This window comes from Postia placenta, assembly GCF_002117355.1.
Source record: "Postia placenta MAD-698-R-SB12 unplaced genomic scaffold POSPLAscaffold_3, whole genome shotgun sequence".
Classification (NCBI taxonomy): Eukaryota; Fungi; Basidiomycota; class Agaricomycetes; order Polyporales; family Adustoporiaceae; genus Rhodonia; species Rhodonia placenta.
In genome coordinates this window covers 881,211-907,380 of record NW_020169834.1, presented here as the reverse complement: position 1 = coordinate 907,380, position 26,170 = coordinate 881,211, and the positions used below count along the sequence as shown (strand labels likewise).

Sequence of the window (26,170 nt, the reverse complement as noted above, 5' to 3'; positions counted from 1 at the left end):
GCCGGTGTACTTAGTGTTGTGAGCAGAAATCTCAGAGGCCGACTATTACCAACTGCCGGCAGAGTGGCAACTGCCACCAGTGGCAGGAATGGCAGATTCTAGATGAAGTTACACTCATTTGCGAACATGGTGACACTGCCTAGCAGTAAATCCCATGATACTTCACCTTCAGAGTTTGTGGAGAGAAATGAGCGCTGTGAACCCCTAAATCAGAAGTACATTTGCCACCGTCTGCCACCGACCTAGAGAGGTTCTGGCAAATGCGGCGGCAACCTCAACAGAAGGCATTGCATACAGGCGGTATTATGGAATGGCGGTACAAGCACGCATCGCGCGATGATGGCATTGAAACGGTAGAGCTCGATCATCACGCGGTATTGCCTGAGGTTCGCCAAGACCTGTATGCAAGCCTTGTGCTGGTTGAATTGACTGGTCGTGAAACAGGGTGGTGTGGAGGCAAATGAACCTGACACAGGCTAAACACGAAATTGGCGACAAGCCTCGCGAGAAACGTGTCATCATATCTGCGACGTAAGGGACCACGTACCATCCGCGGTCGGTCGCCGTCCTCCTTGGGTGGATCCTTCATGGTGTCATACTCATTCAGCACGTTGGAAAACCCGCGCAGCACATCTTGCGGCTCCTTTACGTCGAATAGATGCGCGAGCGCCATACCCAGCATGGCTAGCCGATATGTTCTGTAAATGGGGAAACGGCTGAGAAATTCCAGAAGCGACATGCGAGGCACCACGAACGCACCGCTGCTTCATGGCGCTATTCGGGAACACCCTCTCCAGCTCCCCCCTCGTTATCATGATGGTGTGAAACCAGTGGCTCCGCCTGGGGACACGCTCGGTCTCGTCTCTGACGCAGGGGAGTGAATCGCGTACCCTTCGTGCACGTTGCGCAGATAGGTGAGCGTGATGATGCGCTTCTTGACGAGCTCGCGCAGCATCTCGACGGACGTGCCCTGTGGGAGGGCGGGGGTGCCGTTGGGCACGGACGACGCGCCGGCGGACGTGCCGACGGACTCTGAGTGCTGCGACTGGGCGTCCCAGTCGCGGGGCATGGTGGCGGCGGTCGGGGTAGGAACGGAAGCGAACTGAAGGCCCGTCGCAGAGGAGAGGCTGCCAAACTGGGCAGAGGACGCGCTGCTGGACTTGAAGGAGGAGAGGAGGTTTTGGGCGGAGGACTTGCGACGCATCGAAGGCCGCTGGGCGCCAACGTCTGCGTGCATCGAAATGGGAGTCGCCATGGGCATGACAGGATTGCAGTTGAACGCAGCTGCCATTTGCGCCAGCTCTGGTGAAGAACTTACCCCCGATCTCCTTCACATCCTGATCTTTGTTATCTGCCAATACACCCGTCTCTAACCGTGGGAATAGCGTGATGCCAGTCATGTGGCGTCATCCCGATCTCTCCTGTGCAAACTGCTCTTCGTCTCCCAGCCTGCCCCCTCGTTTCGTCCTCCTCCATCTGTATCATACTCACCCACAGCCATGGCCGACATCAACGCCATTGCGAAGCAGTTCACGGATTTCTACTATTCCACTTTTGACTCCAGTCGCGCCGGCTTGCAGAGCCTCTACGTGCGTCAACGTTGATCTACGCGATCTGTGCGCTCATAACATCCTCATGCGCCCTTCGTCTTCCCGACACAGCGTGACCATTCGATGTTGTCCTGGGAAGGCTCGCCGATCCTTGGCGCAGAGAATATCTCTGAGAAGCTGACGGTCGGTCTCAGCATGGCGCGACGCGTCCGTACACTCAATGCCTCCCATGTAGTCGCTGCCGTTTGAGCGTGTCCAGCACAAGGTCACCACCCTCGACGCTCAGCCATCGTCTCCTAGCGTCGCCAGCCTCATCGTCAGCGTCACCGGGCTCCTGCTTGTACGCGTCCACTGTTTCTTGGTGACGCGTCTCATCGACTGACTCGCTCACACTACAGGTCGATGACAGCACGAACCCCCTCCAGTTCAGCCAGGTGTTCCAGCTTATCCCTGATAACGGGAGCTACTATGTGTAAGCCCAATTTCCGCAACATCTCATCGCCCCTGACGTGTTCGCAGCTACAACGACATATTCCGCCTCAACTACGGCGCGTGAGACGACGCATCGTCGCAGTCATATCGCAAGGATTCGCGCTTATATCAGATGTCCGTGGTTTGAAGTAAAGGAAGTTGTACCTCAAGAATTGTCTCCGCTATAATGTAGCTCTGCATCTGAAGTTTTCACACCGGGACATCGATTATCTCCGCCGTACAGATCGCAACACGAAGCTGTCCGCAAGCCGCAGCCCATGCCCACTGCCTCAGGCTTCGATATATTGCGCCTCAACATGACATCAAGCCCATTGACACAAGCTCGTTGCCTGCCTGCACGAAGAAATAATCGCCTAGCATGCGTATGTAACATTTTCTCAGCGATGCTGGTAGCATGTTCAGGGGCGCCATGACGTACCGTATACAATACCGGTCAGATTATTTCCCTCGGGATTGTTTACCGTTCCGTTTGCAAGTAGACTCTGCCATGCAGGGCGCCAGGCCAGTTTCGTATTGACGCCCAAGAGCTGCCCGGTCACATCTTCGGTAATCAACGGGACGCGTTGAAGTGATGATTGCCTACCTGAATGGCAGCATTGAGATAATATGTTGATCCTGTGATATTGGGCGGACTGAGCGACCGTTCTTGCTGCGACAAGAGGATGAGCCCGTTCACTGCAGCCATGGCTGCCGAGGAGTCCGCGGGTCGTGGGGGCGTAAGGGGTGCGTTGAAATCCCTATTCGCGAGAAAGTCAGCGCCGCATGGAGACTTGTAGCGACCTGCGCGGTGACTGACCATGGAACAATACCGTCACTGGGAAGGTGAGTGAGGAAGTACGAGGCCATGCGCCGAGCGGTGGTCAAGTAGTCAGGATGCTGAGTGTGCATGTACACTGCGGCACAGTTAAGATTGTACAATGACAAGACAGCGTAGGAGACGTGCTGTTTGAGAAGCCGTAGATGCCCCATGCTTGACCACGGCTCCAGGTACTAGTATTGGCGATGAGATCCCCGCCTGTCGCCGAGGCCCTAGTGCAGCTCACCTCGAATTGGAGTAGCCCTGTGCGGTGAAACGTGCGATCACATCCCCAGTAGTAGCGTTGTACTCGACGACATGGAATGAGGAGCCTGGCCCTCGATCACAATGCCTGACCCGGTCCACTACAGCAATACGTACCGTCAGGCCGGACGTGGTTCTGCATTGTCTTGTTGGCATGCGAGATTGCAATGTTTTGCAGGGTCTTGTTTCCTGTCAAGGACGCAGAAACGAACAACACCTGACGGGGCTGGTCTGGCATTGAACAACGCATCAAACACATCCGTGAATACCTCGAGGTTCATCATGTTGTCTATGATGACCTTCATGATGTCAGTCAGGGGCACCGGCGCATTATAGACGAGCGTATGTCCTCTAAACGCACTTCGAAATCAACGGGATTCGGGGTGTCCCAGCTTCGGGTGCATCCCACGACGGGATTGAAGCGCGCAGCCAGGTCCGACGCAAAGCGGTTCACGGCCGTGATGGCAGTCGCGTTGTGTGGATTGCTGTCTCAGGACCGTAAGCAGTAAGCAGCCACGCACAGCACGTCGAACGGGCCCGGGGAGACGCACACGGCAAGCTCCGCGACGAACGGGTAGCTCAGGAAGCCCACGTCGTGCCCGACGGTGTTGTCCGCCGCGAGCGGCACCTCCGCCGCGCTCCACCGCCGGCCCAGCGCCAGCCACTGCGCCGCGTTCGCGGCGGGCCAGCGGCACAGCTGTGCGCGCGCGTGCAGCGCGTAGAGCGTGGCGGGGAAGAAGCCGGACGTCCAGGTGTCCGGGGCGAAGTAGAGCCAGTCGCCCGCGGCGCGGTCGGTGTACTGCGGGTACTGCGCCGGGGTGGGCGGCGAGAGAGCTGTGCGGAGGACTTTCTCGGCCACGAGGGGCGAGAAGAGCTCGGTGGGCGGCGAGGGGGCGCTCGTCCCGATGGTCGGAAGCAAAAACGCCAGACGGAGGGCGGCTGAGCACCAGAGCATACGCATCGTCAGGTTGGCAAGAAGTTCAGGCCGCCCGAGTGGTACAGGATGAACGTCGGCCTGGTGTATATATGGGCCTCTCCATTGCTGTGTTCGCGGTCCGACCACCCATGACCTGCTCACTTGTGATCTCGGGAATGTAATGACGATTTGACTTCACGTGATGGTGCAGAACTGGCCTTTTCACGTCTCTTTGAGTCCAGAAGGAAGCGATGCATTGTTCCAGTCCATGCATGGAACGCCGGAAACAGGCAGAGGGTAGGGTACACGAGTCATGGTACAACTCGTCATCAATGATGTCCATTAACAAGAGTGCGCTGCCGGCGCATACATCTCACAGCAGTGCATACGTCGCCAATTTGGACGTACTGGATACTGGTAATACTGACCATCATATTGGCAATAGTGCAAAACTGAAGTTGCTGTTATATGCACTCTTGACCCAACTTTTTATGGCTGACAAGCGAACCGTAAACAAGAGCACCGAAAGACAATTCTCAGTCATGTTGAACTAAGCAAGACAGAGTTCAGGGGCGGTAATATCGGCAGCAGCTAGTCGCAGTACATGGTGCATGTCAAAGGCGTGGCACTGGGCGCAGCCGCCAACTGGCTGCGCGTTTGGCCGAGTTTGGCAGAACCTCTGCTTGTACGCGTCCCACTTTCCCTGGTCTGTCCTCTCCTTTCTCCATCGTTCCTCCCTCTATCTTGACCTGTAACAACAATGGGAACGGCTACTATTGGCTCGGAGATTGTTGGCGTCGTCAACAAGCTACAGGATGTGTTCACCGCCGTCGGGTCGTCGGCGGCCCAGATAGACTTGCCGCAGATCTGTGTGTTGGGAAGCCAGAGTAGCGGAAAGAGTAGTGTGCTTGAGGTGCGTACATGTCAATGCACTGTTCCAACAAACGAATGCTCAACAAGGTCAACCTGTAGAATCTTGTTGGTCGCGACTTCCTACCACGGGGGACGGGTATTGTGACGCGACGACCATTGGTGAGTGCAGCTTGTTTGCTGAGTGCCACACCTGACAGAGCCTGCCAGGTTTTGCAACTCATAAACCGGAAAGCGACGAATCAACAAGCCAATGGCGTATCTGGTGAGTCTTACCTGAAGTACGCTTATGCCTCCGCTGACGGCCATGACGTAGCCAAGATTGAAGGAGACGATCCTGCTGCGAATGCAGATGAATGGGGAGAGTTCTTACACTTACCAGGGGAGAAGTTCTTCGACTTCAACAAGATACGAACGGAGATCGTTCGCGACACCGAGGCGAAGACAGGGAAGAACGCCGGCATCTCGCCACAGCCCATAAACTTGCGCATTTATTCGCCAAATGTCCTGACACTGACGCTGGTCGACCTTCCTGGGTTGACCAAGGTGCCTGTTGGCGACCAGCCGCGGGATATTGAGAAGCAAATCAGGGACATGCTCCTGAAGTATATCTCGAAGTCCGCGTGTATTATCCTTGCCGTCACTGCTGCCAACACGGATCTGGCGAACTCGGATGGATTGAAGATGGCGCGAGAGGTCGACCCCGACGGTCAGAGGACAATTGGTGTGTTGACGAAGGTGGATTTGATGTACGTCACGCTTACTTCGTCTTGTTCTGGCTGTATTAACCTTTGTTATGCAGGGATGCTGGTACAGACGTGGTGGATATTTTGGCTGGAAGGATCATTCCCCTGCGACTGGGCTACGTTCCAGTCGTCAACCGTGGTCAGCGAGACATTGATAGCAACAAGCCTATCAGTTCTGCCCTCGAACACGAGCGTGAGTACTTCGAGAACCACCCGTCATACAAGGGCAAGTCGCAGTATTGCGGAACGCCCTTCCTGGCACGGAAGCTCAACGTCGTGAGTATCATTGTGACCAGCTATAACCTCTGTAGGTGCTGACTAGGGGCAGATTCTCATGGCCCACATCCGAGCAACCTTGCCAGACATCAAGGCGCGCATTTCTCAGCAGCTCGCGAAGTACAACGCGGAGCTTCAGAGCTTGGGCGGTGCTCTCGGCGACGGCAACTCCGCCAATGTGGTCCTGTCGGTAATCACGGAGTTCTGCAACGAGTTCCGCACGGTGATTGACGGTAACACAAACGATATTTCCCTGAACGAGCTCTCCGGAGGAGCACGTATCAGCTTTGTGTTCCACGAGTTGTTCAACAACGGCATCAAGACCATTGATCCATTCGACCAAGTCAAGGATGGTGACATCCGGACGATCCTATACAATTCATCCGTAGGTCTCATCTAGGTCGAAGACGTTCTGGAAACTAACTAGCGCGTAGGGTTCCACACCTGCAGTGTTTGTTGGGACGCAAGCCTTCGAGGTCATCGTCAAGCAGCAGATCAAGCGACTCGAGGAACCTAGTATTAAATGCTGTCAACTCGTCTACGACGAGCTAATCCGTATACTGGGACAAGTGCTTGCGAAGATTGTGAGATTTTTCATGATCCTTTCGAGCTACATGACCAATTGTTTCACAGCAAGCGTTCAGGCGGTATCCGGCACTCCGCGAACGTTTCAACGCTGTTGTTGTCAACTTCTTCAAGACTTCCTTGACCCCGACGACTAAACTTGTGACGGACCTTGTAGCGTTCGTCAGCCCTCCAATATTACATATTGGTAGATACTCATAGGTCGAGACAGGATGCAAGCATGCTATGTGAACACGACACATCCCGACTTCCTGAACGGGCACAAGGTCAGTACATGATCGTCTGTCAAAGAGCTCGATTCTGAATGCATAGCACAGGCGATGGCTATTGTGAACGATCGTATGAACGCCAACAAGCCACCTCCGCCTAACATCGACCCTAAGAGCGGCAAGCTTGCGCCGGGTCAGGTCAACAACAACAAGGATCTAGACGTAGAGGTCAAGCAACAAGAGCAGAGCTTCTTTGGTTCATTTTTCTCTGCGAGTAAGAATGCGCCGAAGAAGAAAGGCGTTGCGGTTATGGAGACGGTGAGTTAATATCTGGCATTCATTAACATGGTCGTCATAACGTCCAGCAGCCCCCGCCGATCATCCGGCCTCAGGCCGCGTTGAGTGAGAGGGAAACCATGGAGACTGAAGTCATTAGTATGTGGTATAGCACTCGCAGCGCTGATTTGCCATTGATTGATGTCCTCACTACAGAACTCCTCATCCATTCGTACTTCAATATCGTCAAGCGCGAGATGATTGACATGGTACCCAAGGCAATATCACTGACGCTGGTTATGCACTCCAAGGATAACCTGCAGCGCGAGTTGCTGCAAGAGCTGTACAAGCCTGAGGTCCTCGACGATCTACTCAAGGAGTCAGAATACGTCGTCAGCCGCCGGAAGGAGTGCGTGCAGATGGTGCAAGCACTGAACAAGGCAGAGGAGTAAGTCACTTCATGAGATGTAGTTCTGGTCTAGCTAACGACGCTATTGCAGGATCGTGGCAGGCGTGTAATGAACCTCATGTGTGGCTTTGCTTTTCTTTCCCGCTGTCGCTGTATGCTCCGTACCATAATAATACCCGGTATCTTGGATGCTAGTGGCGAGATGCCTGTCGGATTCTCATGTGGCCACCTTTTCGATTTGATCTACGCGCTCTTTCATCTGCCGTTGGGGTAGTCCCCGGATCTGTTGCCACAAATATGGCGTATTGTGGTAGTGTGTAGATTAGAGATCTCAAAGTTTGTTGTTATGTCACTTCAAGCCACCGGGTGGCTGAAACGTGGGCGCCAGTATGATACATTGTGTTTATTCTTGCCCACCCTGAAAACGGTCCGGGGGTGTTAGTACCCCGATGGGGTATTGTCGTATGATCGGCATTGCCACGTGGCTTCGATCGGAGTCAGTGCCACCATCTTGGTCAGGATCCGATCTTGAGATCGGCAAACAGCTTCATCACACCCGACCATGTCTACCGAGGCTTTCAACCCGAATCCTGTTATCTTTGCGACAGCTAAAGCAGCTCGCGCAGTACCTGCTTATGCAAGAGCAAACTCACTCTGGCTGGATTCAAGCGAAGATGTGCGTGAAGAGGGGGACGAGTCAAACGATGTCGAGGAGATTGACCAGGACGAAATATTTGGTATGTCGTGTGCTCCCTCACATAAGTTCATTACATGGCTTCAATCAATTATTGCGCTGAACTCATTTAATTTATATCTGTTCTCCAGAGTTGATACGATCTATCTCGGACCCTGAACACAGGAACATGACTCTTGAACAACTTGCCGTTGTCTCTGCCCCTCAAATCACGTTTGACCCACGGTCGCCCAACCAACTCACCGTCGAGTTCACGCCGACAGTACCACACTGCGGAATGAGCACATTTATAGGTCAGGGCTGTGGCTGCACTATTTCTGAATGGTCAAACCTTGACGCATATTGTGACGCCAGGCCTCTCCATCCGGGTCCGACTTCTGCGCAGCCTGCCCACGCGGTACAAGGTAGACATTCGCGTAAAGCCAGGATCACATCAGAGCGAGCAAGCACGTACGTTACCATCCGTGTTATAATGATTGCCCGTTTCTTGATTCCCCCGATTGTCCACACAGTTAATAAACAGCTCAATGACAAAGAACGAGTCGCCGCTGCCCTGGAGAATCCCGCGCTGGTGGAGGTTCTGGAGCAATGTCTGTCCACAGTAGGCGACAGCCCCGAAACAGCCGCGTAGTCTTGGTGCACCTTCCATCGGTCACCGCCTCGGAATCATAAATTCCATGATGTAGCTTTAGGATATCTGTATCACATACGCCATGATGCCCGGAAATATTGGATTCATAAAGGTACTTTGCATATACGCATAGCCATGAACATAATATGGTACGTGTACTACGTACTATGACTACGTACTATGTAAGTGTAAGATATCTAATCGACAGCGAAAGAAAACAGTATGCTGTTGCTACAGTGAGAAGTATCCATGGGCTACAGTGTGTATGCTAACAACGAGACAGATGATGGTATGTGATACAGGGATGATGCGATAAGCATGAGACACGCTCGCTAGGCGTGAAGGCGATTGTGAAAGTTAAAAAAATACACAGGTGAAAGGAAGACGCATGGTCAATCCTCGAGCAGAAAATCCCAGTCGATGGCCACTTCCGGGATGCGTTTTGAACACCACCCCAGTGCGAAGACACGTTTGCACGCCTCACGACAGCGAACTTCGGGTTCCCCGCGATGGACGTCCCACATACGGAACGTTACGTGCCCGAGCGTGTGGACGACAACCTCGTCTTCCTCTGTCCCGCTGCTGATGTAGCCGGCGTTCCACTTCTCGTTATCGGAGTAAACGCCCGCATCATCGGCAATGTAGATGTCCGAGAACTGATGTGTGACGCTTTCCGGGGTGGAAACGACAGAGGGCCGGCGAGACTGTGTCAGGCAGGCGTTGGGCATGATGCGGTTCGTGAAGCCTGCTGAGAAAGAGACTTTCTTGCACTTTGCGGAGCGGTGGATGTGCCCGCGGAAGTCGGAAGGGAGCCATATGGTTACGTCCGCGTTTGAGGAGGAATACACCTCCAGGTGAAACTTGGTCGTGCGGGTCGGGAGAAAATTACGGCACTGGAAGGCGGTGCATAAGCGGCGGGAACGTGCGCGCGTGTGCGCTGTGGGACCGCGGGCGACTCACCACCTTGATCTTGATGGTCTCACCGATCTCATTTCCGACATACATCGACAGGCGATGATCCAGCGGCTGGCTACGGGCGCGGTAGTGGGGCAGGACGAGGGAGACATCGATGGGGCGATGCTCGGTCTCAAGCGCAAAGTCCCATCGGGAGTGCTCGCCTGCGCCGCGATACTTGACGCGATGGGATCCCGTGGGCTGCTCGAGTAGGCTTTCTGTACTTGCAGGGTATCTCGACTGCTGCAAGATACGATCAGGCCTGAATTTGACCACACTCAAAGTGATTGACGGTCGGAAACTCACATTGGAGGAATAATAACTAGGCATTTTGAAAAAAATTAAAGGGTGCGGAGCCGAGAAAGTCGAAGGGGCGGCGGGACAATTGATGGCTAGTACATGCTGGAGGGAACTGGTTTTAAGATGCACGAGCGCCTATGCTAGACGACCTACTTTGTGCCATATTTGGCGACGCTTGTTTGCACGTCGCGGCTAGAAGGTTGCCATGTGGCATCTGAACGCCCGGAGTCGGTGCGGACTGCAGCCCTAAACAATTGCATGGGAACAACGCGACGGCATCAACAATAGCGGGCGACGCGGACCCTTTCTTGTTCCATCTCTTCCTTCTTCGCCGCGCTCTTCGCGCCGCATGCCCCGCGTCGATGTGTAGCGATGCACAGATACACTTCGAGCGCAAGCGTACGAGAGATCTAGGTACGCCCCTGCATGATGCCCTGGACCTACAGAATGGACCGTGTGACCGCAAGCGCTATGCCAAATTCCGTCAGTCTCAACTACAAGGCGACTTCCCGAACGGGAAAACCGATTGGCTGATTATTATCTGGCGGATGGAGTATCTGGAATGGGTGGATATGAACACAAAAGCTGAGCAACCAGATCCTCGTGGCGGGCCGAATTTGTGCTTCCCATTCTCTTCCTCACACAGCGTGGTCAGTGGATAATATGGAAGCCAGAGGAGGCACAAGGTAAGTGCCCACTAACTTACTCAATGTGGACGTGCTATCTAGAGCGTCATGGTGCCCTCGTTCAGGCTTGTTGTCGTGTTACATGTGCGCAACGCGCGCACTCGCTTGGCGCTCATGTTCTCACGTCGGACCGCAGGAACGGCGGGATGCAACGCGGCAACGGGTCCCTGGAAGTCAAATTCCATGGTATTCGGTCCCAGAGGCGCCCCACTGCCCTGCCAGACGAACTACGAACCATCCTAGAAAACGTTATAATTGCTTACTGTAGTAAGCGTTCAAACTGATTTGTTCGGCCGTGATGGATTTCAGAAGGCCTTTCAAACCTGATGAATCTCTTCTCGACCGGGTTCGCTTCCTCGACTTGAACCACCTGAAGGCTACAGAAGCAATTGTATTCCGAATTCTCCAGCGGCATTTGCTTCTTGAAATAGTTTCCAGGCGTCATAGCCCGCTTGAACGGGAAGAAGATTTTACAAATGAAACGCAAACCGCTTCACGCTTTTGCCGCCACCTTATGCTCTTATATGGTGGTAGTGCAAAATCCGCAAATTGGATTTAGGCTGCTGATTGCTTCTAGCGTGTCTTCGGGGGAGGATGTTACAAAGAGGTGGGCGTACATATATGGTCTAGCATGGGCTATATAGGAAGGACATACGCTGGTTGCGTGCGGGCCTTCGGATGGTATTATGATGCATTCTTTGATTGTCTTGTCTAGGGTAGAATAGTGGCCTAACGAAAGCGAAGTGGCGGGTGGAGGCCTGAGGGTGATAACAATATAAGGGGTCGTGAAATGCGGCGCTTTGAGCTGATGTGACACTCCTTGAGTGCGATGACGCGCCGCAGCGAAGCAAACTAGGCCAGGAATCCTATACTGCCAATAAAAGCGGGAAAAAAACGGTATCGCAACTGTCTGCAGCCTCGTAGCGATGTAGATGCATTGCTCTAATAACGAAAAGCGATCTGACATTAGAACATGTACCTTTGTTGCTGGCAATAAGAAATCCACGACGTGTTCTTTACGTTCAGACTTCGGTCTCTAACTATGGCACTAACACGGCGCATTGCATTTCCAAGAAAAGGCTCGCGATACTATGCTGCCTCCACCTATAGCACGTAAGTGGCTTGCAGCTTAGTCTCCAGGTATCACTTGCGAGCGTCTGGCAGACAACACATCACGCCACAGATTTCATAAACGGCTTTTAGGGCTCCAGAACTACACCACCAAAGACCCACGTCAGCCGCATTGCAAGAATGGAATACCGAGGGAGTGGCTTTGGTGCCCAGTCCCAAGTGACCTATGTTGGATTATCTACTGTAAACCACGTGCAAGGGTTACGATAGTTGTTCCAGTTGGTCCTTGTGTGGTCCAATTTTGATCGCACAATCGGATCCACACAACCCAAATGAGGAAGGCCAGTTTCCTTTTCTAGTGGGGGTGTTTGCCGAACTGCGCTGTCCACCATTGGTCCACCAGCGCCCACCAACACCACGTGCGCGTGATCCGACGCGCTTTAGAGCGCGCGTCTCCTACCTTGCTCTGTTCCGCCACAATTGCTAACACTCTCTTTCACGCGCTCAAAGAACCCTCATGCCACCGAAAGTCAGTAACTCCAGTGTAGGCCGCGAGCTTGCTCATCTTATACGACTTCATGAAGCGGAAACGCGCCGGTGACACGACGGTGGAGACCACGAGGGCCACTCGCTCTTCTACTCGCATCAAAACTCCAGGTGCGTGCCCTCTTACATCCTCAAGAATTTATGCACACAGATGAAGCAACACTCAGCAACAGACTCCGCGGAGCAGATGGACGCCATCGAGGTAAGTCAGTCGTCGTCGTGGCCGCTGTACTGCATAACATTCTCCAGGAGGCTCCAGTGACCAAGAAGATACGGAAGGCTGCCTCCAAAGCGACGACCTCGAGAAGCAGAGGTAGAGGCAAGGCACAAGCTGTGTATGTCTTCGCTGCCGTTATAGTATTCTATTTTCTGATACATAATGAAACCCTAACCCACTGTCAAGCGCGAGCGAGGTTCGTGACACTCCAATTCAAATTGGATTCTGACTAATTTAAGGTTAGGAGCGGACCGAAAACCCTCAGTAAGTTCCGTCTCGCGTGTCTCGCTACGTGTCCTACTGCGAGCTGTGCAGGCCACGACCAAGGTCGTTCTTGCATGACGCAGTTCTCGCAGGAGTGTTCTTCCATTGGCAAAGTGTCGCGTCCAACACGGGTGTCACTGTGGTGTTCACTCGAAGTTCAAACTTTGAGCGCACAGTCACGTGTTGAAGCTCTGGCATTATGCGTCTTTCGTCTTTGTTATGCTGTCTTCCTTACGCCAAATCCAACAGCGGTCAGGAGGATACAGTGGCTCCTGCAGGCTCAAAATCAAAACCGACAAAGTCGTCAAAACCTGAAGCTTACAGTGCACAGCGGGCTGCGGCACTCTACAGCAACTATGTCGACCCAGATGAACCGTCAGTCATAGGCCCCGAAGGATTTGAGCGCCTGTGCTCGGATATGGATATTTCATTGGAAGGCGCCCTCCCTTTGATCTTGGCATGGCAAATGAAAGCAAGTGAGATGGCAAAAATCACAAGGAGCGAATGGGATGTAGCGACCGCAGAGCTACAGTAAGTTTATGGCAATTCAACTGGAGCTTGCCTTGCCTTATAGAAGTGTCACTCAGAATATCAAGTCTACAGGCGCTCTCCACAGCACTTCGTGATGTGGAAGACGCTCTGATACTGGGCAAGGCGCCTTCTACAAGTCCGCCCAGTGCACCTATGCAGGCAAAGAAGAAAGGGGCTATGCCTTCGGGGCCATACAATCGTAGCAGATATCAAATATATGCCACTGACGCGAAGAAGGCGCTCGGCGAACTCTATTCGTTTTGCTTCACGTTGGTCAAATCACCGTGAGTACTCGAGCTCCCTTGGATCTTGTTCGGACTTGACGTGAGGCTATTCTTATCAGGCAAGGACGGAACATTGATATGGAGGTATGTCACGTACCCGACGATGTATGTATGCGTCCGCCCTGCTGACTGAACGTGTGTCAGACTGCAAGCGCTTTTTGGTCGGTGCTCCTCGTTCCACAGTACCCCCTCATGTCGGACTTACTGGAGTTTATCAATGTGCGTTAGAGTGACATTGTATCGCTCATAAGCTGATTTTTCAAAACCAGGAGAAGGGGTCATATAAAGGCGTCAACAAGGACCTATGGAACATGGTAAATCTTTGGTTATTACTTTGTCTCATTCGAGGCGATATATTGATACTGCGGCCAGACACGCGAGTTTTGCCAATCAGTGAACCGAGATTTGTCCGACTATGAAGCAGATGGAGTCAGTAGACGCCATCAACTCTCACCCTTGTTATGGAGAAACTGACTCTGAGCATGGTCTTCTTATAGGCCTGGCCGACAATGATTGACGACTTCGTCGCATGGAAGAATAACAAGAGAGCCGATGCGGACATTACGATCGAAAGAGACACTGCTTAAATGCTGGACTTTTGCTATATCTATGACTGGTATAATGCGTGTGGTCCGGTGCTTTGATATTGTTATCGCGTTGGCAATGTGCGGGTACGGTAAGATATGATCAGACGAAGGTATGGATGTCTAGTCTTGCATTGCTGTCATTTCCATCTCCATCGAAAGAGGCCACTTATCATGTACCCCCTGAGCCAACGTGGAAACATTCGCAGGCCTGTCATTGTATGAAGTAGGTTAGTGTTGGCTGGGTTTCTGCCGCAATGCTGCTTCTGCCGGAATGCTGGCGTGGCCATCAGATCAATAAATATAATAGGTGCAGACATAGACTGCGATCATTGTCCTCCAATCCACCATGCTCGCGCAGGTCATAGCGTGGGCTATCGTGGGCGGTCTCCTGTATACTCTACTTTCCTTTCTGCAGAGGACTCGTCGAATTACAGCCAATCTCCCTCCCGGGCCGCCTGGCCATTGGTTGTCCGGAAATTCACCACCTGAATCCTAGTAAGAGCCCGTACTGATCAGCTGTTTTGGCAGAGGAATCACAAGGCCACCTAGCCCATACCGGTCTTTTGAAGAGCTTGCCAAAGCTTATGGCCCAGTATTTTCCCTGCGCTATGGCAGTCATCTCGTTTGCGTGGTGAATAGATACCAGGTCAGTTGCGACTTGATCAATGCTACCTTCATTCGTGTCTCCACTGATTTTAGCCGTACAGGCTACGATGGACATTCTCATGAAGCATTCTGCAGAGACTTCTGATCGGCCCCGCCTCGTAGCTGCTAATGAGATTCAGAGCCATGGACTGCGCGTGGTCCTGATGAGGTCTCAGGGCTCAAGGCTCATGAAGAATCGGAAGTGAGCAACTCATGATAACTGATACGCTGTTTCCTAGTTCATCAGCGGTGTAGAGCACTCCATGCGCACCTCCAACAACGATCAGCGACGGCGTACAAGCCGATACAGCTCAAAAACGCGAAGAACTACATACTGGATTGCCTGCGTGACCCAGAGCACCATCTTAACCACGGCAGAAGGTAATAACGTCGGAGCAGCCAGCTATCACAGAGAAGCTGACGAACGCCTGGCGTAGATATGCAGCAAGCGTCGTGATGACAGTTGGTTATGGGAAGACGACACCGACTTCGTATGCAGACCCTGAGGTCCGTGCAATAAATCTTTCTCTTGCACGTATGGGTGTCACTATGAGACCGGGAGCGCATCTCGTGGATACTTTCCCCTTTCTCAAGTATATACCGGGTTATTTATCGCATCTGCGGCGGTATGGTGAAGAGGAAAAGGCTTTGTTCACTGGCCTAGTGCAAATGGTTAGAGAGCACTTGGTGAGATTTGGCTGGATGAGTTGTACTAACCGCGATCACTGACAATGATACATGCAGGTGAAGGGAAAAGCTCAACCATCATTCGCGTCGTATTTGATCGAGACTCAAGAACAGCTGGGTCTCTCGAATGATGAGCTAGCCTACCTGGCCGGCGCCCTTTTTAGCGCGGGATCTGACACAGTAAGCGCTTCCTATGCGGTGTCCATCATGTTGTCACCCCGCGATCAATCTGTAAGACAGCAGCAGCGCTTGGTGTGATGACTATGGCGGCTGCATGTTATCCTGATGCACAAGCCCGTGTGCAATCTCAACTGGATGAGGTAGTTGGGTATGACAGGGGTGAGCACCGCGCTCGTTGTATTTGTCTTCATCTGTCTTGTGATTTACGTTCTGCCTGTAGCAACGTTCGAGGACGAGAGTATGCTTCCGGAAGTCACTGCGTTCATCCTTGAGTCATATAGGTGGCGACCTGTCACTCCTGGAGGCATGTTTAGTCGATTGACATCCTGGTGTTGCAAACGTATATTGGTCTTGGGGCAGGTATTCCTCATAGCACCACAAAAGACATTATTTGGGTAGGTATCCAGCTTGACTCCGCCATCTGTGTTGATGCAATTTCATTATCTCAACCGCCAGAACAATTACGTGATCCCAGCCGGCACTCAAATCATAGGAAATCACTGGTAATGTGTACAATTGGCTGCAACGTCTGTAACTTAAGTTGTTTGTCACATGCAGGGCCATTGCTCGCGACCCGGAATTCTTTCCTGATCCTGAGGCGTTCAAGCCCGAACGTTGGTTGAATGAGCATGGTCGCATCCGAGATGATGTTCGGCCGCAGGTATGCCCACAGAATCGACGTCTTGATGTATTGTTGATTCTCTTCGTCCTCAGAGCCTGCCCTGGACAGCATGTCGCAGATCAGTACGAACATAGTGCTTCCATCGAGCTTGCGTAATATGGTGTTTATATTTTTCTCAGGTCTCTCTTTATCAACACCGCTTTGGCGCTGTGGGCGTTCAACATATCGCAGGATTCAGCCAGGCCCATCGATATATTAGCGTTCACGGACGCCGCCAACGCTCATCCTCTGCCGTTCGCACTCCGTTTCGTACCAAGAGTCAAAGGTTTGGAGGCAATGCTCGGTGATGTCTAGGCTGAATGTTCCGTGACGCGATTCCGGGTCTGAATCCAGATATGTGTCATCCACGCCCCGTAATTCTTCGTGTCCGTGATCGCAGAAGTACCTGTCATGTTTTGGACGAGCATGACGGAGATTGATAGGTGGACCGGGGTATAGCGCTTCGGATGTCGTCATTTATAGACTTCCTTATAGCGCTTTATAGCGTCTAAGAGCTCCGGGACCGGTTAGATATAATAATGGTTATGAATAAGACAATCGAAGCTTGCATCGCACCTGGCTAGTCTGGGAGCTATCGAGGAGACCCTTAAAGCACGGCGGCTTTTCCAAGACGCCCTCAAAACTCATATATCAGGGAAGGTGCATTCTCCAGCCTTGGCCTTGTGTAACCAGCCTCCTATCACCATGTTTCTGCAGATCGCAGCCTGCTTTACCGTGATCGGCCTCCTCTATGGTTTGGTCTCAAATTTGCAGCAGAATCGAAGACTGGCTGCCAGCTTGCCGCCGGGACCGCCTGGTCACTGGCTATTTGGAAACGTCCCCCCGAAAAATTTGTATGCTCCGGTCAACCCAATTGCGCATACGAAAGCTGACCGAGGCCTTGCTAGTCCGTTCATTCGCTTCGCGGAACTCACCGAAATATATGGCCCGGTTTTCACCTTACGCTTTGGACGTCGAATTGTGTGTGTGGTTGGCCGCCACCAGGTCGGTGATAATTGGTCGCACTGGGTATAATGATGACCGACACTTGTCTATCCAGGCCGCCGTGGACATTCTCGTAAAACACTCAGCGGAGACTACTGACCGACCCCGCGCTATAGCAGCCAGTGAAATGCTGAGCCAGGGTTTCCGCATTTTGATGACCCCTGCCGGTGAGCGGTTGAAGAAATACAGGAGGTAGGTGTCAAGAACAACACGGATGCCGCATACGTATTCATGCGTCTATAGAGCGTTCCATACGTGCCTTCAACCAAGCGCAGCCGCGACGTACAAGCCCATCCAATACAATCATGCGAAGAACTACATTCTGGATTGTTTACATGACGGGAAGTGCCACTTGGAGCATGGTAGAAGGTACAGGCTCAAGCTCTGCTATCACAATTTGTGGCGGTAGCCAATAGTGTCTGCAGGTACGCTGCGAGCGTTGTCATGTACATTGGCTATGGGAAGACTACGCCCACCTCGTACTCGGACCCTGAAGTGCAGGAAGTCAACAAATGTCTTGGGCGGTTGAGCGAAGTCATCAAACCGGGGGCGTATCTCGTTGACACGTATCCCATCCTTAAGCATATTCCGGGCTACGCTTCACACTTGTGGCGATATGGCCGGGAGGAGCTGGCGCTGTACACCAGGCAAGCGAATGCTGTCAGGAAGCAACTGGTAAATATTATATTGAGCCATTTAGTTGTATCGGCGCCAACATGTCTTTTCAGGAAAAGGATGAAGCCCAGCCGTCATTTGCTGCATACCTTATCGAGAACCAGGAGCGTCTTGGGCTCTCGAACGATGAGCTAGCCTACTTGTCTGGTGCTATCTTTGGTGCGGGATCAGACACGGTAAGACGGACGGGTGCATTGTGTCTTATCGTTATTGCTCACTGCATGGCTCATAGACTGCAGCTGCAATCGCTGTGATGACTATGGCGGCTGCGTGTTACCCGGAGACTCAGGCCCGGGTGCAAGCCCAGCTGGACGAGGTGGTTGGCAGCGATAGAGGTACACGTTTCGCAGACACTCCTTGCAGGACAAGAGCGATCACTTACCTTGTACATTTAGCCCCAACATTTGAAGACGAGGAAATGCTTCCTGAAGTCACCGCATTTGTGCTTGAGGTCTACAGGTGGCGACCTGTGAGCGCAGGAGGTCAGCTTCACGAATGTGCATCCGGCGTAATAATCCTCATTGATTGTGTCTCAGGTGTCCCCCACAGGTCTACAAAGGATATCGTTTGGGTGAGTAGCCGATTTGACCGCTTCGCATGGAGCTGATTCACAAACTTGGTTTTTAGAACGGTTATGTGATCCCCAAGGGCACTGAAATCATAGGAAATCTCTGGTATTTCACCATAGCTCATCGTACGACTTGTCATCTTATTAAATCCCCGTGGCTAGGGCAATTGGACGAGATCCTGAACTCTTTCCTGATGCCGAAGAATTTAGGCCACAGCGCTGGCTGAATGAGAATGGACGTATCCGAGACGACTTGAAGTACCCCGTTTTCGGCTTTGGACGCAGGTGTATTCATTGTTAATCATACTATTGTTGACTACCCCGCTAACATGTCTCCCCAGAGTGTGTGTGGGGCAACACGTGGCTGACCAGTAAGCACCTGTTCTTCCTATCGCGACCTCTATTAACTTGAAGTTCGATGACTCCAGATCTCTTTTTATCAACACCGCTTTAGCCCTGTGGGCTTTCAAGATCTCTCAAGATCCTGCAAAACCTATCGATGTCCTTGCCTTCACAGACACAGCGAATATCCGTCCTCTGCCGTTCACTCTTCGTTTTGAACCGAGGGTGAAGGACATAGAGGCAGTTCTAGAAGCGCACTTGGACTGAAGGGCATCGTATATCCTGTTTAGCATTATTTTCTCTTTTCACCAGTGTCTGAATGTAATATAAGGAGTGTCGGCTGTGATGACTAGAGTTGCCATATTCGGCTAACATGTAGAAATGGCAAATGAGCATAGAGGTTCCCACGCTCCTTCATCCTGCAAACATGACAAGCAGAGCAGGCGGACTGTACGGAGGCATCCAGTTCTCCTCGAACAAGGCCTTTGCTTCCTCTGCTGCCCCTCAGGATACTCCTCCTACTTTCCCTGTGAGTCAAACTTCAGAGAACAACCAGACGCCACCAGCACCTGCGGCCAGCGACCAACCGCCCTCAACATCCGCTTCGCATAACGCGTCAGCTAGCACCAGCGATGCAGGTGCTTCGATGAAGGCCACAGCCGGTATCTCTTCCTCTCCTGCAGCATTGCCGATGTAGAGCTCGTTATTCACGATATCATCGTTCATGCTTATCTCGCGCGTGGCATCGCCCCCCACGGTCGCTAGGATGGTCCGCCAGTCTTGCATTTGCGCCCGTTCGCCGAAATCCAGCACAGAAGCCAAAAGCGCCTGCGGTGCGTCTCCCGGCTGGTGCAGCGGTCACCATCGCACAAGCATCAACTACTTCGTCAAGCGCAGTCATCTCAAGCACTGCTGTGGTTTTCGCCCCACCAGCTCTTACGGAACCCCCCAAATCCGCAGAAACCGAGTTCCAGGCGCAGGAACAATCTCAAGGTCAGGGATGGGGCAAGAAGGTCAAGCCGCCTTCGATGGTCCTAGACGAAGACGTGAATGGGTTCAAGGCACGACGAGGCGACCGACGAGGCGGCGGAGGTGGTAAGAAGAAGGGCAAAAAGGTATGTACTTCTTTTTTGCACAAAGACAAGTGTTCTGAAGCTTTCACCAGAAAAAGAATGCTCCTGTCATTGCCGTCTGGGACCCTGATGAGTCGTACGATCCAATGCGCCCGAACGATTACAACGAGTACAAGAATTATAAACTGAGAGATCGCGAAGAACGTCGGGAACAGATGATGGCCGAACGCCGGCGCGTTGAGGAGCGCAAAAGGTATCGACGCAGCAGCAGCTATTCCGACGACTATGGCAGTGGCTCGGAAGACGAGCGTCCTCGCAAGACAGGTGGGTAGTCATACTTGGTGTCATGAGCCACCTGTACTTATTGGTACGTCTCGACACCTCTAGGGCGTTACGATGATCGTGAAGACGATGACTATGATCACATCCGGGGGCTTGGAGCCGCTCCTACGAGCGCCCCGCCTGCTGCGGTGGATCCGGGTCTCACAGGTGACGAAGCATACCAACGTAGGCTGGCAATGTCCGCTGCTTTTCGTTCGGCAGTGTCCCCTGTCCCTGCCACTGTTCCAGAACCGGTACCCACGGCCATAGCCTCCTATACTAACCAGCCAGACTCATTACCCGATTCGTTCCCTGGCTTTCATACTTCTGCGCCACCGCCTCTGGTGACAGAAGACGATGGTGATAATGATATTCCTGGCTTGGGTGGATCAGGCGCCAGCCCCGCAGCCCAGCCTCCCTTGGCCCTTGGCCCGGACGAAATAGGCGAAGAAGCCTACTTGCGACGTCTCGTCTTGTCTCGGTCGCGTCCGCCCCTCCCGCCTGTTCCTTATGTCCCAGAGCCGCCAACACTGGCATACAACCCCTTCGCGCCCCCAACTTCAGTCCCTCCCCCTCCCGCACCTCTTCCTATAGGCTCGTCTACGCTCTCAGAGGAGAAAGTACGCAGTAGCAGGGAGGCAGCTGCGGCCATTGCGGCAAAACTGAAGGCACTTGCGCCGCCTGCTGGGACTGCTGAGCCATCAGGAGTATCAGTTGCTACCCCCACAAAGGAGGAAGTCGCGCACGAGAAACGGTGAGAACCATCGCCACCCTTGATTTAATGTGCACCAATTTACAGTTGCCCTGTAGATCGGACCCTCAAGGTTTTGCTGCGAGGTTAATGGCTAAGTGGGGTCATAAAGAAGGGCAGGGGCTCGGCGCAGATGGCGGCGGAATTGTACACGCCTTGACCGTCGAGCAAGTTGCCGGAGGCAAAGGGAAGGGCAAAGGAAAGGAGAGCCAGGGCAAAGCGCCCGGCCCCGGCGCAAAGATGGGCAAGATCGTCAACCTGAATGAGGATGCGAAGACAAGGGAGGACAGAGAGCGATTCGGCGAACCCAGCCGCGTAGTGGTGCTTACCAATATGGTTGGGCCGGAAGACGTCGGGGATGAGGACCTCAGGGGAGAGATTGGTGCGTTCTGCCCATCGCAATTAAACAGCGTGTACTAATTGAGTCCGATTCTACACTTCAGGCGACGAATGTTCGAAGAACGGTACAGTTGAGCGCGTCATTGTGCATCCAGTGTACCCGCCACCAGAGACTCCAGACGATGCCGTCCGGATATACGTGCTTTTTGCCGGTCCTGTGGGCGCGTGGAAGACGGTCCGGGAGCTGGATGGTCGCTACTTCGGTGGCAGGAGCGTGCGGGCGCGATACTTCCCCGAGGAACAGTTCCATCGTTTCGCATTTGATGCTCCCCTATGAATACTTCTTGCTGTACTTGTCGATGCTGTCTTGTTCTAAGGTTTTGACTATGTACAAGTCTATGAAGTACAGAGCCTTGAGGCTACACCATGTTGTATAGTGAAAGCTGCTCATGTTCTCACAGCGATGGGATCCTCAAGCTAGCAGTGATATCGAGGTTCAGCTTACAAGCGTTGAAGTGGGAACGCGAGCGAGTAGCCTCAACCTCAATTGGGGAGGCGGTATACTACAATACTCAGATTGTGGACAGCGTACTGCAGTTTGAACAATCCGGCGAGTGATAAGGAGGAGTCCCATGATCAATTCCGAGGGTTCGAGAATTTGAGAGATGCCTGCCCCTCGGCCTGTGGAGTGTTACGGCGAAACACACGCTCAAGATCGTAGCGGAAGAGGTAAGTTGAAATATGCACCAACTCAGCCCATGGCACTACTCGGATGAATTGACACTCCGGTCAAGACGAGATTTCCCAATGTAAGGTTGCACCAATCACGCATTCCACATGCGAGTACATTACGACATCGCACGTCCACAAACACGTTGCTAGACAACCACAACCACAGACAGACGAATTATCATAGTTTCGACGTCAGACGCGACGTTGCCATCGTGTCGCCATGCATTACACCTTCTGGAAGCTCCAAAGCTGGTTGTTCTTCGAGCCGTCGGGATTGGTGAGTTTTACCTGCTCATGGTTTGCAGCATTGGCCAAGGAGAAAGCATAGTCTTCATTGATGACGGTGATCCTAGAATCCGTGCGCCGAAGTCAGCAACAGTATTTTCTATGGGTCAGAACGTTTGCTCACTGGACCTTACCCCCGCTCTCGGACACCTTAAAGGTCTCGGAGACATTGCTCCCGACAACTCGCCCACCCTGATGGATCTCTGATCAGCCTTGCGAATAATCAGGTCGAGTCTAAACTATGGCGCACAATGATGTGGTCGGGAGCACGGGCATAGGTCCCGCCAGCGGCATTCAGGAGCTTGACATGTCCCTTGCTCTCATCGACTATCTGGACAGTCCACTATGATTGAAGAAATGTTAGGAATGACATATGAACTGTGCGCCGCAGGATGAACAGTTACCAGCTGGGCATCGGTCCCGTTATACTCAAATCCGATGACGGGGTTGTTCTCGGAACTCAAGCCGTGGTACAAGTCGAAGTAGGTGTTCGTGTCGATGTTCTTGATCCTGACACCACCAGCCTGAATCTTGAATACGCCTTTGGTGAAGAAGAGATCGACTTCAGCCATGTTAAGTGACACTTAGAGCGGGGAAACCGGGGGACCTGACCTGCTACAGACATCGCAACGGAAATTTTATACCATTCTGTTCGCGATCTTCCATTGTGCTCACATGTTTTGCCATACGACGGAGCGGTGCAACAGCGCTCTGTTGTGCTTTTGACGTCCAGTACTCTTAGTCCGGCGATTCGATATTGGCACATCACGTCGTGAAAGATTAGTTCACTTGTCTTCCTTGCCCGGAGCGGCGAAGACCACGGTGAGTAGATGAAATCCACATATCGCAACGAAGAGCTAAATTGGAAGAATCGAAGGCTGTCCGGGAGGTTGCGATGAGAATCGCAGGGAAGGCGGGCACCGAGTGGAGTAATGGAGTGCCTGAAGATGAGTAGCGTCTCGTTCGAGCATGTCGCCCGAGGTCCCGGGGGAAAATGAGCCTTGATTCGGATATATGCTCCCTCGTAGCCTTAGCGGACGCGCTATGTCAGCCAACTTGGATGAGCAATGGTTAGCGACCTCTGTAGGAGGGCGAATGTGGTTGATATCCACCGCGTTGCTGTATGCGTTTTGGCCTTAGGTCTCATAACTACCTTTAGAATTTCTTCGGTCATCCAATACTTGACCAATTTCAAAGACGGCTTTACGTGATCGTATGTGGCCTGTGGACGACGACATGAGCATTTGTCTAACGCATTCTCAAAAACGACGCACCATATACCCGGCTCCGTCCAGCGTTAGGAAAGTGAATGGCCTCGCACTCCTTATCATGCCAGTGACCTTCCCGTCCACTGCGAAAGATAGCCGAGAATGTACTGCTGAATAGTATTCGTATAAACCCAGCAAGCACCAGACATCATTGTAGTTTGAAACGGTGACGGCACTTGTCGTCTGAACATGGTGTCGGGGTATTGTTGCCGTGTGCAATGATCATGACGACACGGCACAACTACCTGCTCAATCGCCCTATAAATACGTGCCATTCTTCGCCATGCCTTCTTCGAGGAGAAAGTCGGATACCTTGACACGTTGATCTCCCTGAAGCTGGATGTTTTGACCGGCCTCCTTATCCTCACCTCAGAATACCAAAGAACAACTCTACACCGTTTAGCATGCTCCAGATGCCTTTCTGTACGATGAAAGCAGCCCAGTCTCTGGTTCGACGCGCTCTTGCTACCTGCTGTCAGACGTTTTGAACTGCGCTTTTGGAACCCTTGTGAGGGCATTTGTTGTGGGCAGCGCGCATGCATGCAGTGCGTTTTACATGATGCCACCCGCAGCGTCCGCGTACTATTCTAAAGACGGTTGCACGTAATGCGGGCGTGCCCAATCGTCTTCGGGATTCTTAATACCTTCTGATCCTGAGAATTTGCGTCATGCTGACCCTGGCCAGCTCGCGCCTGCGAGCAGCAGCGGGCAGGCGCAGCGGAAGCGCAGACATTACCACGCAGGGGCTGTTCCGTGGTGGGCTCCGGCAAGGCGCCGGTACGATGATTGACAAGTCTGTGTAGGGCCCTCAGGACTAGTCTCCTGTGAGCAGAACGAAGTACACTTCCTTCAACCTACGCAGGCCCCGGATATCCATGTATAGCCTCAGGACTGGCTCCCTGCGAACCCACGTCTCGATCCCTTCGGTGCGACTAGCAGCAATTCTTCCTACGTTGGTGGCATCTCGCCGGCACCCTCCTTGCCATTCTCCTTTGCTCACCTCAACCACGGTGTTCTCGACCGATACGACATCTTCCCGCCATCACTTGGCGATACATATTCGACGTTCTCTGATCCAGATATATTCTCGTTCAGCAGCTTCCGCGGACTATGCTGGTGGTTTTATCTTCGGTGCGCGCTCGCACCAGCTGCAGCATCAACCATTCGACTACGGGCCCGGATTTGGATTTGGCAACGCTTGCCTTGGGCTGTCCGGCGTGCAGCCGATGCAACTACACACACCCGCATTGCCTGGAATTGATGATATCGAGCTGATATCGATTACACTTGAAGCTTGAAAACCGGGGTGATGTACGGCACCCGCTCGAAGAGGCTGCTGACACAGCTGTGCTCAAGGATGACGGGCGCGTTTGGCGTATCGCCACAAACGCTCGAGGACATAGTCGGCTTCAGCTCGGAACTCCATGCCACGCCGCCGGGCACGCCGCAGTCGACCTCGCGCTCGATGCGTGCGCATTCTGCCATGCACGTTGGCTCGTCTCATAATCGCCCGATCAGTGTTCCGTCTTCGGGAGCATCGTGTGGCAATTAAGCGCGCAGCGCAGACGCAGGTGATGAAGACACGACCCCTGCAGCCTCCGCCGCGATCCATGTCTCGCACGGCGATGCTCCCTATACCGCCGGTGGATGCAATGACCTCGCAGGCGCAGACAATCCAGTCTTTGCAGGCATACGCGACGGAGGGCTGGCGGCAGCAAGCGGACATGTACGACTTGCCATTCCTCAATCTTCACTACTACACGTCAACCAACAATGCGCCTGCCACGATGCCCGGTGTGGATCCGAACTCGGTGTTTGCGAAGCTCGATACGGACATCTTGCGACAGGACCAAGCACTGGATCTTGCGGAAACGTATTCGAACGCGTCGAGAACGTTCGGATTGCCGCCATCCCTGACTCAGCATATCCCAATGATGTCTCAAAAGCGCGAGCAGTACGCTGCCTGCGACGACAAGGATGCTACCGTCGCATCATCATGGGCAGAGCGCAGTGTCGCTGCTTCGCAAGAGTAGTGACAATAAGAGGAAACGCTCGAGCTGGAATGGACCCGTTCATTAGCTGGAAGATTCAGAGGGATTTCGGCGGATCTCTGAGACTGCGGCCGCATGTTCGAAATTTGATTGGTATATTTCTGGATCATTGTTTGCTCGTCTCATGCATACTGTCATATCTCATTTATCGCCTTCCATGCACTTATGCAGACGCATTATTCACGGATATCAATGGTACAACCGGGTCGAGCAAATTTCGGACGACTGTCTCAACAAGAGCTCCGTGACCCGAGTCGCCCCTATCGTGACTTGCGAGAGCTTGTGCTGACATTCGTGTAAATCAGGGCTGAGCAAATTATGTCGTTATTGACGCTAGCATGTCAGTCCAGTAGGGGAATCGCAAGGACTCCTAGGATCACCTCCACAGCCCGTGTCATTTGAACATTTTTAAAAGGGGGCCAGTGATAGCCTT

At 52.9% G+C, this 26,170-nt stretch overlaps 11 protein-coding genes across 11 annotated transcripts; 8 read left to right on the top strand and 3 right to left on the bottom strand.

Annotated features, from left to right (window-relative positions):
• Window positions 1-1,499: 1,499 nt before the first annotated feature.
• On the top strand, window positions 1,500-2,106 carry POSPLADRAFT_1133633 (hypothetical protein; the record flags this gene model as incomplete). Its single annotated transcript, XM_024484373.1, has 5 exons — window positions 1,500-1,589; window positions 1,662-1,733; window positions 1,786-1,890; window positions 1,949-2,022; window positions 2,070-2,106. 5 exons carry the CDS (start codon window positions 1,500-1,502, stop codon window positions 2,104-2,106), a joined length of 378 nt encoding a protein of 125 aa, XP_024341638.1.
• Window positions 2,107-2,333: 227 nt separating this feature from the next.
• On the bottom strand, window positions 2,334-4,063 carry POSPLADRAFT_1133634 (glycoside hydrolase family 88 protein; the record flags this gene model as incomplete). Its single annotated transcript, XM_024484374.1, has 10 exons — window positions 2,334-2,395; window positions 2,461-2,569; window positions 2,626-2,779; window positions 2,839-2,935; window positions 2,965-3,032; window positions 3,086-3,170; window positions 3,220-3,319; window positions 3,372-3,401; window positions 3,464-3,587; window positions 3,654-4,063. The coding sequence occupies 10 exons, from the start codon at window positions 4,061-4,063 to the stop codon at window positions 2,334-2,336; spliced, it is 1,239 nt and encodes a 412-aa protein (XP_024341637.1).
• Window positions 4,064-4,705: 642 nt separating this feature from the next.
• POSPLADRAFT_1178375 (hypothetical protein) lies at window positions 4,706-7,741 on the top strand. The gene is made up of 13 exons (XM_024488589.1): window positions 4,706-4,931; window positions 4,991-5,050; window positions 5,099-5,153; window positions 5,205-5,637; window positions 5,691-5,910; window positions 5,963-6,295; window positions 6,345-6,494; window positions 6,544-6,653; window positions 6,707-6,761; window positions 6,813-7,022; window positions 7,073-7,139; window positions 7,197-7,428; window positions 7,481-7,741. Exons 1-13 carry the CDS (start codon window positions 4,779-4,781, stop codon window positions 7,497-7,499), a joined length of 2,097 nt encoding a protein of 698 aa, XP_024341636.1. The 5' UTR covers window positions 4,706-4,778; the 3' UTR covers window positions 7,500-7,741.
• Window positions 7,742-7,951: 210 nt separating this feature from the next.
• On the top strand, window positions 7,952-8,714 carry POSPLADRAFT_1134992 (hypothetical protein; the record flags this gene model as incomplete). Its single annotated transcript, XM_024484531.1, has 4 exons — window positions 7,952-8,126; window positions 8,215-8,376; window positions 8,438-8,533; window positions 8,596-8,714. The coding sequence occupies 4 exons, from the start codon at window positions 7,952-7,954 to the stop codon at window positions 8,712-8,714; spliced, it is 552 nt and encodes a 183-aa protein (XP_024341635.1).
• Window positions 8,715-9,106: 392 nt separating this feature from the next.
• POSPLADRAFT_1053649 (hypothetical protein) lies at window positions 9,107-9,998 on the bottom strand (the record flags this gene model as incomplete). The annotated part of the gene is made up of 3 exons (XM_024480435.1): window positions 9,107-9,607; window positions 9,675-9,911; window positions 9,975-9,998. The coding sequence occupies 3 exons, from the start codon at window positions 9,996-9,998 to the stop codon at window positions 9,107-9,109; spliced, it is 762 nt and encodes a 253-aa protein (XP_024341634.1).
• A 2,275-nt stretch (window positions 9,999-12,273) lies between these two features.
• Window positions 12,274-13,287, top strand: POSPLADRAFT_1133646 (hypothetical protein; the record flags this gene model as incomplete). The annotated part of the gene is made up of 6 exons (XM_024484375.1): window positions 12,274-12,382; window positions 12,439-12,473; window positions 12,521-12,610; window positions 12,733-12,752; window positions 12,804-12,932; window positions 13,002-13,287. Coding segments are annotated over 6 exons (669 nt in total), but the record flags the coding sequence as incomplete, so codon positions are not given.
• A 3,008-nt stretch (window positions 13,288-16,295) lies between these two features.
• Window positions 16,296-16,642, top strand: POSPLADRAFT_1053647 (hypothetical protein; the record flags this gene model as incomplete). The annotated part of the gene is made up of 3 exons (XM_024480434.1): window positions 16,296-16,327; window positions 16,381-16,410; window positions 16,468-16,642. The coding sequence occupies 3 exons, from the start codon at window positions 16,296-16,298 to the stop codon at window positions 16,640-16,642; spliced, it is 237 nt and encodes a 78-aa protein (XP_024341632.1).
• Window positions 16,643-17,032: 390 nt separating this feature from the next.
• Window positions 17,033-19,184, top strand: POSPLADRAFT_1053646 (hypothetical protein; the record flags this gene model as incomplete). Its single annotated transcript, XM_024480433.1, has 13 exons — window positions 17,033-17,181; window positions 17,236-17,332; window positions 17,388-17,524; window positions 17,576-17,701; window positions 17,758-18,007; window positions 18,061-18,183; window positions 18,240-18,342; window positions 18,403-18,489; window positions 18,544-18,578; window positions 18,635-18,681; window positions 18,738-18,860; window positions 18,917-18,946; window positions 19,004-19,184. 13 exons carry the CDS (start codon window positions 17,033-17,035, stop codon window positions 19,182-19,184), a joined length of 1,488 nt encoding a protein of 495 aa, XP_024341631.1.
• Window positions 19,185-19,344: 160 nt separating this feature from the next.
• POSPLADRAFT_1053645 (hypothetical protein) lies at window positions 19,345-21,738 on the top strand (the record flags this gene model as incomplete). Its single annotated transcript, XM_024480432.1, has 6 exons — window positions 19,345-19,579; window positions 19,683-20,032; window positions 20,083-20,314; window positions 20,378-21,065; window positions 21,122-21,444; window positions 21,506-21,738. The coding sequence occupies 6 exons, from the start codon at window positions 19,345-19,347 to the stop codon at window positions 21,736-21,738; spliced, it is 2,061 nt and encodes a 686-aa protein (XP_024341630.1).
• A 620-nt stretch (window positions 21,739-22,358) lies between these two features.
• Window positions 22,359-22,990, bottom strand: POSPLADRAFT_1044277 (carbohydrate-binding module family 13 protein; the record flags this gene model as incomplete). The annotated part of the gene is made up of 4 exons (XM_024478507.1): window positions 22,359-22,482; window positions 22,543-22,610; window positions 22,669-22,761; window positions 22,823-22,990. 4 exons carry the CDS (start codon window positions 22,988-22,990, stop codon window positions 22,359-22,361), a joined length of 453 nt encoding a protein of 150 aa, XP_024341629.1.
• Window positions 22,991-24,222: 1,232 nt separating this feature from the next.
• POSPLADRAFT_1069174 (hypothetical protein) lies at window positions 24,223-25,803 on the top strand (the record flags this gene model as incomplete). Its single annotated transcript, XM_024482337.1, has 5 exons — window positions 24,223-24,231; window positions 24,372-24,463; window positions 24,623-24,817; window positions 24,980-25,155; window positions 25,205-25,803. The coding sequence occupies 5 exons, from the start codon at window positions 24,223-24,225 to the stop codon at window positions 25,717-25,719; spliced, it is 987 nt and encodes a 328-aa protein (XP_024341628.1). The 3' UTR covers window positions 25,720-25,803.
• Between the last annotated feature and the right edge of the window lie 367 nt (window positions 25,804-26,170).

Coding starts and splice junctions, on each gene's coding strand:
- POSPLADRAFT_1178375 (XM_024488589.1), top strand. CDS start 4,779: ATGGGAACGGCTACTATTGGCTCGGAGATTGTTGGCGTCGTCAACAAG. Junction 6,762..6,812: donor ACTTCCTGAACGGGCACAAG/GTCAGTACATGA, acceptor TGCATAGCACAG/GCGATGGCTATTGTGAACGA. Junction 7,023..7,072: donor GCGTTGCGGTTATGGAGACG/GTGAGTTAATAT, acceptor AACGTCCAGCAG/CCCCCGCCGATCATCCGGCC.